The 15,000-nt window shown below is 46.5% G+C and overlaps 2 protein-coding genes across 2 annotated transcripts in view; one reads left to right on the top strand and one right to left on the bottom strand.

Annotated features, from left to right (window-relative positions):
* The window catches only part of st14 (ST14 transmembrane serine protease matriptase), a 22,447-nt gene extending 17,214 nt beyond the window's left edge, over nt 1-5,233 (top strand). The window contains 4 exon segments of the mRNA XM_080768986.1: nt 1,579-1,759; nt 3,308-3,579; nt 4,306-4,442; nt 5,054-5,233. Of these exon segments, the coding sequence (XP_080625112.1) occupies nt 1,579-1,759; nt 3,308-3,579; nt 4,306-4,442; nt 5,054-5,215 (752 nt within the window). The 3' untranslated portion in view covers nt 5,216-5,233.
* An 8,034-nt stretch (nt 5,234-13,267) lies between these two features.
* kirrel3l (kirre like nephrin family adhesion molecule 3, like) overlaps nt 13,268-15,000 on the bottom strand; it is a gene marked incomplete at its 5' end in the record, with an annotated part of 21,698 nt that continues 19,965 nt past the window's right edge. Inside the window, 2 exon segments of the mRNA XM_080767276.1 lie at nt 13,268-13,718; nt 14,572-14,994. Coding sequence (XP_080623402.1) covers nt 13,377-13,718; nt 14,572-14,994 — 765 coding nt within the window. The 3' untranslated portion in view covers nt 13,268-13,376.

Below are 15,000 nucleotides of genomic sequence, written 5' to 3' on the forward strand. Positions count from 1 at the left end.
CCTTTGTAGAGACGCTCATTTTAATCCATTCTGGACGGGAACCCCTTTTGGTGTTTTAACTAAACATTTTGTTATACTTTAGCTATTGAAATATAGCAGATCTACAAGCTCATAGCTTACGAGCTTGTAGGTCTGCTATTTTTTGAAAGATCTTGAAAATGCGGCACATATCTTTGAATATATATTCTTTCAGAATACTTTATTTTTTATTTATTTCAACGTCAAGCCTAAATGGGTTAATGCTCACAGATTATCTAAATAATGTAATAAAGGATAAATGTGTATTTTACTCTAATAGTCTGTCGATCTTGAGCACGGTGTGGAGTTAGTTATTTATGTATTTATTTGACAGGGACAAAGCTCATTAATCAACATGTCAGTTTTCACATCAATGTAAATGGGCCAGAGTTAGCCAAAGCTGAATTTCATCTGTAGTCCCTGGCGTTGACTGTGTTCAATTTAATTTAACTTCGTGTTTGTAACCAAATGGACCCGGCCGGCTCGGTTGAATTTATTCAACATAATTCCTGCTGCTATTTGTGAGCATTTAAAATGAGCTCATATGTCTCTACAAAGGGCTTGTATGTTGCAGGATCCCTTTGGTGGATCTGTGAAAACGACATGCAGCTCGCGGGAGGGACACGGCGGATTTCCTTATTTTATTATCGTCACCAGACACCTTAACCTGACGCTGCCAGATGGGGGCGGTATCCCAGATCCCAATAAGCTGTGAAACAAATTTGTGTAGCAAGCTTCTTGGATCTGGCAGCGTCAGGTTACTGACACCTTACATCGGCTATAAAAATGATATAAAGATGATATAAAGAAGGCCAAAACAACCAAGGTCCCAGTATAGAGCCTCGCAGTCCCGCCCCCTCTCATGACAACGCCAGGCCCAGGAAATTAATCCCAATGCATTTTCAAAAAGTATTTATCTAAAGACCTTTTTCTTAAAATATATTTTTTATCCCACGATTTTGTAACCCATTTTTCACCCCTGTGCCAATCAACTACTGTGATCCTGGGCTCTACACACCCTCCGCCAACCTGGGGAGAGCAACGGACTTGAACTCATGCTCCCTTCATGCCTGAGTGTCCAAGTTGCTCCTTTACACCTGACAGGGGGGGAGTTTCCCTGGTTGGACGTAGCGCGTGGAAGGAACACATTATTCTAACCAGTTCCTTTCCCCTCCATCAGGCGCCCCGGCTGGCCAGGGGGAGGCAGTTTAGTGACCAGGATTACTGCATGTTTTTTGTGAGGGTACCTACCCTATAGGGGACACGGGGAGAACATGTGAGGGTACCTACCCTATAGGGGACACGGGGAGAACATGCAAACTCCACACAGAAAGGCCCTTTCGCCAACCCCTTTTTAAGCGTCGTACGAAGCCAACTCTTGTCGTGACAACACACACACACACACAATATTTTGGACCAAACAAATAATTACAAAGAAGAAAAACAGCTAAAAAAGTGTTGTAACCTGCCGTTTTTTTTCTACTTTCTAATTATTTGTTAATGTTTTAACGAGGGGGCGTGTCTTAATGTTTTAACGAGGGGGCGTGTCTTCCCTTCCAGGGTGTGGCATCAGACCATACAAGCTGAACCGCATTGTGGGCGGGGACGACGCGGAGCTGGGGGAGTGGCCGTGGCAGGTCAGCCTCCACTTCCTCACCTGGGGACACACCTGTGGAGCGTCCATCCTTAACGAGAAGTGGCTTCTGTCTGCCGCGCACTGCTTCAAGACCACTGACCCCAAGTAAGACCACTGACCCCAAGACCACTGACCCCAAGACCACTGACCCCAAGACCACTGACCCCAAGTAAGACCACTGACCCCAAGACCACTGACCCCAAGTAAGACTACTGACCCCAAGACCACTGACCCCAAGACCACTGACCCCAAGTAAGACCACTGACCCCAAGACCACTGACCCCAAGTAAGACCACTGACCCCAAGACCACTGACCCCAAGTAAGACCACTGACCCCAAGACCACTGACCCCAAGTAAGACCACTGACCCCAAGACCACTGACCCCAAAACCACTGACCCCAAGACCACTGACCCCAAGTAAGACCACTGACCCCAAGACCACTGACCCCAAGTAAGACTAAAACTAGGCCTAAATATACTGCTGTCTGCCGCCCACTGCTTCAAGACCACTCATAAAACTACAATAGATATATTGGAACTCATAAAACTACGGTAGATATATTGGAACACAGATTTGTTTAATGTTATTCTTCCATTTCCTGACGAGTATCGCTGGTTTATGACATACAAGGATTTACACCTGACAGTGAAGACATATCTATGTGTTGCACGCACGCACGCACGCACGCACGCACACACGCACGCACGCACGCATGCACGCACGCACGCACACACGCGCACACACACACACACACACACACACACACACACACACACACACACACACACACACACACACACACACACACACACACACACACACACACACACACACACACACACACACACACACACACACACACACACACACACACACACACACGCGCACGCACACACACAGAGAGAGAGCACTTGAAGAGCTATAGTGTTGGTTTACAAAGCACTTGGCTTTGTTGCAACGTCAAGTGCAATAAATCACTTGGAAGCCTATTTGGCTCCTGTGGATGAGCGGGTGGGCGGGCGGCCGGGCAGAGGCTCAGCGATCGCCTGGGAACCCAAAAGGGCCCCGGTTCAATCCCTACCGGCCCATCCTGGTGGTGTGTCCAAGTGTCCTTGACACCGTACATTATATATTATATAAGACACCGTACATTATATATTATATAAGACACCGTACATTATATATTATATAAGACACCGTACATTTTTGAGGAGCGCTATGGAGCTTCTCAGCCCCGCCCCCTACCAGGGCCCAGGAAATGATTCCCCGTTCATTTCAAAAAGTATTTATTTAAAGACCTTTTAAGCCTCGTACAAAACCAACTGGAGTCGTGAGAAATCATGACCACAAACAAACACATAATTAGAAGAAGAAAACGACACTTTTTTTCCCTTGTTTTTCTTCTTTGTAATTATTTTTTTGGTCCAAAATATTGTGTTTGTTGTCATGATTTGTCACGACAAGAGTTGTCTTTGTGGCCTGGTGTCATGAAAAATGGGCGGGACTGGGCCTGGCGTCGTCATGAAAGGGGGGCGGGACTGCAACGCTCTATAGCGCCCCCTATATGCAGCTATAGTGTAGATCTTGTGACGATACAGGGCCAACAAACGAATGGCAACACCGTAACAACTGTCTGTCTGTCTGTCTGTAGGAACCACATAGCGTCCAACTGGCAGACCTACAGCGGTCTCCAGGACCAGTACAAGACGGACAGTGACGTCCAGCAGAGGGCGATAAAGAGCATCATCAGCCACGAGGGCTACAACCCCATGACCATGGACTACGACGTGGCGCTGCTGGAGCTGGCCACGCCCCTGGAGTTCACCAACACCATCGCTCCCATCTGCCTGCCCGCCGCCTCGCACTACTTCAGCCCCGGGATGAACTGTTGGGTGACGGGATGGGGCAACGTCCGCGAAGGAGGTACGGGTCACTGTTCAGCCTGTTGGCATGTTAGCCTGTTAGCATGTTAGCCTGTTAGCCTGTTAGCATGTTATCCTGTTATCATGTTAGGGCCGATTCATACTCCTATTTTAGAGCCGAATAAAAGTCGGTTCGGCTCTGTAGAGCCTACAATGTGACGTCATTTGAGGTTCGGGGGGGGCGGGTACCGTCCTAAAGTCGGCTCTTCGGTGCTACTGAAAATTTCTGACGAGCCGAAATCATTTCGGCACTACAGCGCCGAAACAGCGGTAAAATAGGAGTATGAATCGGCCCTTAGCCTATTAGCATGTTATCCTGTTAGCATGTTAGCCTATTAGCATGTTAGCCTTTTCAGCCGGTTAGCGTGTTAGCCTGTTAGCATGTGCCTGCCTGCGTCGCACCACTTCAGCCGTGGGATGAACTGCTGGGCAGCAGGAGGGAAGGAGGTACGGACTAGAAACAACATTTTAAAGACTCCACGACCAATCAGAGAGGTTGTTTTCTCTCTCTCTCTCTCTCTCTCTCTGTGGGTCTCTAGGTCGCACGGCCCGTCTCCTCCAGAAGGCCATGGTGAAGATCATCAACGACACCGTCTGTAACGACCTCTCTCTCTCTCTCTCTGTGTGTCTCTAGGTCGCACGGCCCGTCTCCTCCAGAAGGCCATGGTGAAGATCATCAACGACACCGTCTGTAACGACCTCTCTCTCTCTCTCTGTGTGTCTCTAGGTCGCACGGCCCGTCTCCTCCAGAAGGCCATGGTGAAGATCATCAACGACACCGTCTGTAACGACGTGACGGACGGAGGAATGACCTCCAGGATGCTCTGCAGCGGCTTCCTGTCTGGAGGCGTCGACGCCTGTCAGGTGTGTCTGTCTGTCTGTCTGTCTGTCTGTCTGTCTGTCTGTCTGTCTGTCTGTCTGGCGAGGCCTCATTCACACCTAAAAGACACCTGTCTTGTGTCCTGTCCGTAGACTTGTAGGTCTGCTATTTTTTGGAAAGATTGTGAAAATGTGCCTCAAATATTTGAATACATATTCTTTCAGACGGCGGCCGGCGGTCAAATTCATATATTTTTGCGGGTCCTTGACATGAAGATGTTTGAGAACCTCTAACGTAGAAACATTTTCAGAAAACTATCAGGATTTAGAAAGCATTTGTAGAGTTTTTCCCAAGCAGTAGTGAAAGAAATCGTGAAAACGTAGCGCAAATCCTGACGGAAAACTGTCAGGATTTAGAAGACATTTTATAAATTTCGACGTCAGGTCAAAATGGGTTGAACACGGACAAGACACAGAGACAGGTGTCTTTTAGGTGTGAATGAGGCCTGAGACAGGATGTCGTCGTCGTCCCCCCCCCCTCTCAGCTCCACTGACTGAGATACTCGGACACACATCGAAATGCCTTCGCTGAAATGAAATGTGCTCTGCGTCCCGTCCCGTCCCCCCCCCCCCTCCCCATCCTCCCCCCATCGCAGGGCGATTCGGGGGGGCCCCTGACGTGCTTCGAGGAGAGCGGGAAGTGGTTCCAGGCGGGCGTGGTGAGCTGGGGCGAGGGCTGCGCCCGACGCAACAAACCCGGCGTCTACAGCCGCGTCACCAAGCTGAGGGACTGGATACGCAGCAAGACGGGCATCTGATGACCTCGTCAGTACGCAACGGGAGGGGAGGAGGGGGGTGGTGGGGCGGGATGGGGCGAGGGCAATGACATCATCAGTAAGCGACGGGGGAGGGGGGAGGGGGGAGGGGTGGTGGGCTCAGAGGGAGACGAAACAAAAATTGGTGTTACAACTTTTGTTCATTTACACGCACACATGCACATGCGAGCAGAGAGAGAGAGAGAGAGAGAGAGAGAGAGCGTGTTTTATGTTTTTTTCTTAATGGAGACCCCTCCCCCTCCCAGTGATGTCACGTTACACTGGTCTTATTATTATTATTAATTGAGTGTAAATATGTAAATCATATTCGGAGAACTCCCGCCAAGATGGAAGGGAACGGTGTGGAGTTGGGTGGTTTTTTTTAGGGTCCCATTAATGTTTTTATCCGTTTTATTTTAATACGAGGCCGTGGTTTGAAAATCGCAAAGATGTTTATTCTGCTTTTTCTCCCTTTTTAAAAAAATGCAATATTTTAGCTATTTATGAGCGAGCGAGATCCATTATCAATCATTCAACCACTTAGATTAGAATCATATCATGTAGATCTTTATTGTCATCGTAACAAACAACCACGACATTAAAAGTGCCAACCGATCAGTGCCTCAAATCCCTGAGATAATACATGTAAATAAACTCAAATATAAGCGTGAAATCTGCCTAGGATCGCTGAGGAAGGAAAGGCCAAGCAAAAGAAAAATGAATCGGCGATCCCGTTTGATATCGGTAATAAAGCTTTATATGACGGAACGTTCCGTCTTGAGCAATGTTTGTGTTAAGGCCGGTTAACGTACGACCTTCTGGTGTAATGCAGTTTAAATGTAATGCAGTTTAAATGTAATTGTAAATATAGTTTAAATGTAATTCAGGGGTTTCTTGGACGAAACGGTTATTTTACAGGAGTGACGTGTGAGAACATCTGATCTATAGATCCAGTTGAGCATAAGAAACTGTTATTAATAGATTTATAGATCCAAAGACTAGTTCAGAGCATAATAATAAATGGTGTTAAAACGATCTCTGGCTAATCAGACAAATAATGCCCTAAAAACATTATCCTTTCCCTCTACAACTGAACTAAACATTATCCTTTCCCTCTACAACTAAACTAAACATTATCCTTTCCCTCTACAACTAAACTAAACATTATCCTTTCCCTCTACAACTAAACTAAACATTATCCTTTCCCTCTACAACTAAACTAAACATTATCCTTTCCCTCTACAACTAAACTAAACATCATTTTCCTCTACAACTAAACTAAACGTTATCCTTTCCCTCTACAACTAAACTAAACATTATCCTTTCCCTCTACAACTGAACTAAACATTATCCCTTTCCTCTACAACTAAACTAAACATTATCCTTTCCCTCTACAACTGAACTAAACATTATCCTTTCCCTCTACAACTAAACTAAACATTATCCTTTCCCTCTACAACTAAACTAAACATTATCCTCTCCCTCTACAACTAAACTAAACATTATCCTTTCCCTCTACAACTAAACTAAACATTATCCTTTCCCTCTACAACTAAACTAAACATTATCCTTTCCCTCTACAACTAAACTAAACATTATCCTTTCCCTCTACAACTAAACTAAACATTATCCTTTCCCTCTACAACTAAACTAAACATTATCCTTTCCCTCTACAACTAAACTAAACATTATCCTTTCCCTCTACAACTAAACTAAACATTATCCTTTCCCTCTACAACTAAACTAAACATTATCCTTTCCCTCTACAACTAAACTAAACATTATCCTTTCCCTCTACAACTAAACTAAACATTATCCTTTTCCTCTACAACTGAACTAAACATTATCCTTTCCCTCTACAACTAAACTAAACATTATCCTTTCCCTCTACAACTAAACTAATGATACCTTAAATATGTTATTTCTTTCATAAATAGAGAATCTTTCACTCAATAGGAACTGCTCCTGTCGCAGGTTGATGATGTCATATGTCCATGTGTGGTCCATCCTGTGGAATGCATGTGGTAATAAAATAAAAATAACTTAATAATTCCTAATATGAGCATCAAAGCAATATTTTAAATACTTTTTCATTAGCACGTGCATTCCATATATTCCATAGGGCTGGACCACACATGACATATGACTGACATCATCAACCTGCGACGGGAACAGTTCCTATTGAAAGATTCTCTATTTATGAAATAAATAAAAATATTTATGGTGTTTTTATTTGTCTTATTAGCCAATCAGAGGGCTGAAGCCCCGAATGCCAATCGGCGGGCTAAAGCCCGAAGGCCAATCGGAGGGCTGAAGCCCGAAGGCCAATCGGAGGGCTAAAGCCCCGAAGGCCAATCGCTTCTCAGTATTCTTGTGACGTTGTTTAAGATTGTTGTGTTTTTATGCATATTTTGGCACGGGTATTCAGGTCAGGAGGAATTGGCGATTTTGTCTAAAATGTTATAATTTTTGTATATATATTTTTTGAAAAATGGTCTTCAGTAATGCTACATTATCAGACTTAATTTTATCCTTCAACTTCTTGTTTTTATGCCCCAATCATTATGGGATTGGAGTTAAAAATGGTAAAAATAAATGTCTTTTTTTTTGTGGAATAAAAAAAATCACCTTCCTAAAACTAAACTATCATGTTCTCACAAGTGGTGTGTGTGTGTGTGTGTGTGTGTGTGTGTGTGTGTGTGCACACGTGTGTGTGTGTGTGTCTGCTTGTGGTGAAACGCCTATATTGGGGATATACTGTAGCTGGCTCCCTGCGGTCATTGTCTCCACCAGGCCGAAGGCATGGGGGGGAGAGTGTGTGTTGCACTCCGTCCGTCCATATCGGCTACCGTGCGTGCGTGCGTGCGTGCGTGCGTGTGTGCGTGTGTGCGTGCGTGTGTGCGTGCGTGCGTGTGTGCGTGCGTGTGTGCGTGCGTGCGTGTGTGCGTGCGTGACAACAGGACACTCCACACTCATGTCTTTATTTGGGAAATGTCTTTTATTTAAATATAAATATGTGTACAAAGTTACAAGCAATGATAGCTCTTCTTTTTTTAGCAATTAAAACTCTTAATACATTATATAAAAAAAAACAACAATAATAATAATAATAATAAACAAACGAACATATAAATGGCAATAAGTGTTAAAAATGATAATTATAATAAAAAAACAAACGGTACTTGCATTCGGCTGATTGGACGAATAACGGAATGGAAACAATAAAAAAACGATAATAAAAAGACCAAAGTAAAATGACGTATAGGTTACATAATCTGGATATGAATGATATTAATATAAACATATATCATTACATTATGGATATGAATGATATTTATATAAAGGAACTTTACAGTAAGTAGGTCAGCTTACACAGAAGCTGTACAGTTTAAGGCTTATATAAAATATAAAAATAAAGAACAAGCAAATGATCTTTATTCGCTCTGTTTGGATATAAGTGACAATTTGTCGTTCACGGGTTTTCGTTTCGATTGGCTGCTGACACGGGGGCTCCACCCGATTGGCTGCTTACAGGGGGGCTCCACCCGATTGGCTGCTGACACGGGGGCTCCACCTGGTGCGTCAGCGTTGCGTCACCGTCAGGGAATGTTCCCTTTTTGGCTCGCGTTACGTTGCGTCGCGTCGCGTTACGTTGCGTTGCGTTACGTTGTGTCGCGTTGCGTCGCGTTACGTTGCGTCACGTTGCGTTGCGTCGTTTTGCGTTACGTTGTGTCGCGTTGCGTCGCGTTACGTTGCGTTACGTTGCGTTGCGTTGCGTCGCGTTGCGTTGCGTTGCGTCGTGTTGCGTTACGTCGCGTTGCGTTGCGTCGCGTCCCGTGACTGCATTAAAATTGCCCCGGTTCGTTTTCTGACTCACGCGACGGAGACGCAGCGCGCCCGTTGGAGCCCACGGCGTTAGAGAGAGAGAGAGGAGTTTCCATTGGCTGCTTAGAGAAGCGTTTCCATTGGCTGCTTAGAGAAGCGTTTCCATTGGCTGCTTAGAGAAGCGTTTCCATTGGCTGCTTAGAGAAGCGTTTCCATTGGCTGCTTAGAGAAGCGTTTCCATTGGCTGCTTAGAGAAGCGATACTTTCTTTCACAACAACATATAGGTGTGAAAACAAACAGTGATTCTCAGCTCTTTATTTTTTTTATAATTTCATGGATCCACTTTTTATTTATTTCTGGGATCCTCTAAACACGCTTAAAGGCAGACTACCGGTATGTTCCAGATCCTCTAAACACGCTTAAAGGCAGACTACCGGTATGTAAATCCTCTAAATACGCTAAAAGGCTTAAAACTACCGGTATGTAAACTTTGCCATGTGTTTTATGCGGCGGTTGAGCCACGCAGGGATGATGATTTAGCCTCTCGGTCCCAAAACTGAATAACACGTTGTAGCTCAATATACGGCTGGAAACGGCCGGTGTGTTTTATCAAACGATGCGTAAACGCACGCATAGATAGTTACGTATAAACACACAGTAACGTTAACACGCCACGGCAACTCGCGGAGTTACAGTACAGACCCCTAAGGGTCCCCCGGACCTTATGCTGAGAAACCAGTGCAGTGCATTGTGGGAGTTTGAGTGCGAACGGCGGCCGCGAGAAAGTGCATAGAAAAAAGAAAAGAAAAACGACATCTCAAACATGGAATGAAATGAGATGAAAATGAAAAGATTTCTTCTTCTTTTTTTTTTGTTTTAACTCCACTAGACACATCATCATCATCATCATCATCATCATCTGCATGCAACAGACAGAAAAACAGTTTTTAATTTCCTCAACAACCCATTTGCCCTATCAACCAGGCGGAGATATGCGCCATATCGCTTAGTCAGTATGTCAGGGTAGCATACTGGTCTAGCATACTTGTCTAGCAAACTTGTCTAGCATACTTGTCTAGTAAACTTGTCTAGCATACTTGTCTAGTAAACTTGTCTAGTAAACTTGTCTAGTATACTTGTCTAGTAAACTTGTCTAGCATACTTGTCTAGTAAACTTGTCTAGTAAACTTGTCTAGCATACTTGTCTAGTAAACTTGTCTAGCATACTTGTCTAGTAAACTTGTCTAGTAAACTTGTCTAGCATACTTGTCTAGTAAACTTGTCTAGTAAACTTGTCTAGCATACTTGTCTAGCATACTTGTCTAGTAAACTTGTCTAGCATACTTGTCTAGTATACTTGTCTAGTAAACTTGTCTAGCATACTTGTCTAGTAAACTTGTCTAGTAAACTTGTCTAGCATACTTGTCTAGTAAACTTGTCTAGTAAACTTGTCTAGTAAACTTGTCTAGTAAACTTGTCTAGTAAACTTGTCTAGCATACTTGTCTAGTAAACTTGTCTAGCATACTTGTCTAGTAAACTTGTCTAGTAAACTTGTCTAGCATACTTGTCTAGTAAACTTGTCTAGCATACTTGTCTAGTAAACTTGTCTAGTAAACTTGTCTAGCATACTTGTCTAGTAAACTTGTCTAGCATACTTGTCTAGTAAACTTGTCTAGTAAACTTGTCTAGTAAACTTGTCTAGCATACTTGTCTAGTAAACTTGTCTAGCATACTTGTCTAGTAAACTTGTCTAGCATACTTGTCTAGTAAACTTGTCTAGTAAACTTGTCTAGCATACTTGTCTAGCATACTTGTCTAGTAAACTTGTCTAGCATACTTGTCTAGCATACTTGTCTAGTAAACTTGTCTAGCATACTTGTCTAGTAAACTTGGATAGTAAACTTGTCTAGCATACTTGTCTAGTAAACTTGGATAGTAAACTTGTCTAGCATACTTGTCTAGCATACTTGTCTAGTAAACTTGGATAGTAAACTTGTCTAGTAAACTTGTCTAGTAAACTTGTCTAGTAAACTTGTCTAGTAAACTTGTCTAGTAAACTTGGATAGTAAACTTTTTTAGTAAACTTGTCTAGTAAACTTGTCTAGTAAACTTGTCTAGTAAACTTGTCTAGCATACTTGTCTAGTAAACTTGTCTAGTAAACTTGTCTAGTAAACTTGGATAGTAAACTTGTCTAGCATACTTGTCTAGTAAACTTGGATAGTAAACTTGTCTAGCATACTTGTCTAGTAAACTTGTCTAGTAAACTTGTCTAGTAAACTTGTCTAGTAAACTTGTTTCAGGGTAGTATACACTTGTTTCATTGTAAACATGTTGGAACTACTTTTGATTGTGTTGTAGAACCTATATTGAAACTGGAGAAAGGGAGAGTCTAGATTTCGAGGACCCCCGTATTCTCGCTCTGACGCTCCGACCGGGACCCCCAAAACCCTAACCCTCTCAACGCCAAGCTCGTTTCAAGTCGACGATTGCCACCATTTATTTTTTTACTTTAAAAACATCCTCTCCCAAATGTAACCTCGCTCTCTGATTGTTCTAGTAATAAGACCCCCCCCCCCCCCCGGTTGTTGATGTACATTAAAGACACAGAATGTGCTCAGAATTCTTTGCATGCCAACAAACAAACAAACAAACAAACAAACACCGATTAATGACAGACGACAAAATGTTTAGTATGTTGTTATTGTTTTTGTTTAAATGGTGGTTGTAATTCCCACCATTCCTTCCATGTCTTTTGAGGGGTTGACATTTCGCTCACTCTGGGAAATGGGATGGGACCCCCCCACCGATGGGATGGGACCCCCCCCCCCCCCCCCCCCCCCACCGATGGGATGGGACCCCCCCATCGATGGGATGGGACCCCCCCACCCCACCGATGGGATGGGACCCCCCCACCGATGGGATGGGACCCCCCCCCCACCGATGGGATGGGACCCCCCCCCCCCCCCCCCACCGATGGGATGGGACCCCCCCACCGATGGGATGGGACCCCCCCCCCACCGATGGGATGGGACCCCCCCACCCCACCGATGGGATGGGACCCCCCCACCGATGGGATGGGACCCCCCCCCCACCGATGGGATGGGACCCCCCCCCACCGATGGGATGGGACCCCCCCACCCCACCGATGGGATGGGACCCCCCCCCCACCGATGGGATGGGACCCCCCCACCGATGGGATGGGACCCCCCCACCGATGGGATGGGACCCCCCCACCGATGGGATGGGACCCCCCCCCACCGATGGGATGGGACCCCCCCACCGATGGGATGGGACCCCCCCACCGATGGGATGGGACCCCCCCACCGATGGGATGGGACCCCCCCACCGATGGGATGGGACCCCCCCCCACCGATGGGATGGGACCCCCCCACCGATGGGATTCATCCAACGGACTGAACCCATAATCCTTTGAGGGAAAACGGCGCCACGGGTTCAGGTAGGCGGCCATCTTGGAGAATTGTTATCCCACTGCGGTTAAAAAAATAAGAAAAAAGAAAGCACACTGTGGTGACGTTCAGCCAATGGGCTGACAACAAACCAGCTCACTGTGGTGACGTTCAGCCAATGGGCTGTCAGCAAACCAGCTCACTGTGGTGGCGTTCAGCCAATGGGCTGTCAGCAAACCAGCTCACTGTGGTGACGTTCAGCCAATGGGCTGTCAGCAAACCAGCTCACTGTGGTGACGTTCAGCCAATGGGCTGTCAGCAAACCAGCTCACTGTGGTGACAGGAGCCAATGGGCTGTCAGCAAACCAGCTCACTGTGGTGACAGGAGCCAATGGGCTGTCAGCAAACCAGCTCACTCTGGTGACAGGAGCCAATGGGCTGTCAGCAAACCAGCTCTCTGTGGTGACGTTCAGCCAATGGGCTGTCAGCAAACCAGCTCACTCTGGTGACAGGAGCCAATGGGCTGACACCAATACAGGTTTTAACCGTAGATCCAATCGTCTTCACCCATGGCGGAATGAATGAAGGTAATCTCAGCTCCCCTCCAATCACGCGTGTCGTGCCCCCCAACGCCCCCAAAAAACGACCAATCGAAGCGAGTCTTGTTTGTGTTTCCGTGCCCCCCCCCCTCCAACCATAACTCCACCATTCTCCCGCCAAAACGCTAAAACGAAAAACCCTCTCCTCCAATCACACGTGAGTCTTGTATGTCCCGCCTCTTTAAAAAAAGAAAAAAAAATCAAAGAAGCCTCTCCTCCAATCACACGTGTGTGAATCCGTTTGTCCCCGCCCTCTTTCGAAAAACAAGCCTCTGGGGGGTCCAATCCAATCACAACGTCGACTGAGTCCGTCTGTATTTTTTGGGCCAATCAGACGTGAGTCTGCATGCGTTGCTGCTGCTGCGAGGGGCGGAGTCCGTAGTCGCTGTGCTGCGACGAGCTGACCTGCGACGAGGCGTAGGAGAACCGGGACGACCCGCCGGACACCTTGGTGCTGTCGTCCGATTGGTCGTAGCAGCTGTCCGTCACCTTCTCGTAGGACGCCACGGGCTTCACGTAGGAGGTGAAGGCCCGCCCCCCCCCGCCGCCGCCGCCACCGCCGCCGTACGTCCCCGCCCCATTGGTGGGCGTTCCCGCCGGCAGGATGTAGGCGGAGCCTCCGTGGTGGTGGTGGTAGAGCGGGTCGGCGGGGTAGATGGAGGCCGGCTGCGCCTGGAGAATACATTTACATATTTAATATTTATTTACATATTTAATATTTATACTGGAAACACATTTACATATTTAATATTGACTGGAAACACATTTACATATTTAATATTTACTGGAAAACACATTTACATATTTAATATTTACTGGACAATATATTTACATATTTAATATTTACTGGAAAATACATTTACATATTTAATATTTACTGGAAAATACATTTACATATTTAATATTTACTGGAAACACGTTTACATATTTAATATTTACTGGAAACACATTTACATATTTAATACTCGAATTTGCGCCCGCGAGAATTGTGAGAGCGGAGAGACGGAGAGAACAGATTGTGAATTTCTGAGAGCTGGTGACGTGTGAGCCAGGGCAGTGTTGCCAGGTTTGCGAATTGTAAGCGAGTTGTAGTGTATGTAAGTAGCGTGGTTAAAGGCCTTGTTTCTGGACCTGTTGGGGCAACAGCATAGGCAGCAGTGGTTAGTGTTCCATGTAGGGAAGCCTCGGGGGTGTGGGTGATTGGGGCGATAATGTTTGTATTAAACAAATGCATTGGCGGCGTGAGTGTGGAAGGGAGGCACTGTTAGTGCCAGTGCAAAGACTATTGTTTGACGGCTGGTGGTCAGCGTTGGCGAGGCGCACTTTAGTAGGAGATAGGTCCCGAACACTGCGAAGGGTAAGTGTGTGACGTCACTGCCCGTGTGAGTGTGTGTGTAGTGTGTAAGATGGTGTTGTGGGCGTTGCAGTAGCGACGTAGCGTTCGTGGCTTTGGGTTTCTTTCAACTTTTGGGTACCACTTTACAAATATATAATAGAATATAATAGATAGGACTAGGACTCTGACCTGTTGTTGCTGCGCGGCCTGTGCGGCGGCGGCCTGCTGCTGCTCGTAGGCGGAGCGCCCCCCGGTGGTGGTGGCGTAGCGGTGGTTGAAGTCGTACATGCGCGGGGGCGTGGCCCCCACGGCGTGCTGCTGGCCGTACAGCGGGCTGGGCGACGACAGCCCCTGATTGGTGGAGGAGGGCGTCCCGTAGACCCCGCCCCCCGGCGACGCCAGCAGCTGGTTGGACGGCGTGTAGACGCCGGGCCGCGACGAGGGGGTGGAGCTACCGGGGACGTACTCGGAGAAGCCGGCGCCCGATTGGCCGCCGCCGGCGTTGGAGGAGGAGGCGGAGCTACCGCCGCCGCCGCCACCACCGTGAGCGCGCACGTTGGTGTGGCGGTGGTCGTCGTGAGCGCGCACGTTGTAGTAGCCGTTGGTGGGATCCTGGAG

This window comes from Protomyctophum bolini (genome assembly GCF_963924005.1).
Source record: "Protomyctophum bolini genome assembly, chromosome: 7".
Lineage (NCBI taxonomy): Eukaryota > Metazoa > Chordata > Actinopteri > Myctophiformes > Myctophidae > Protomyctophum > Protomyctophum bolini.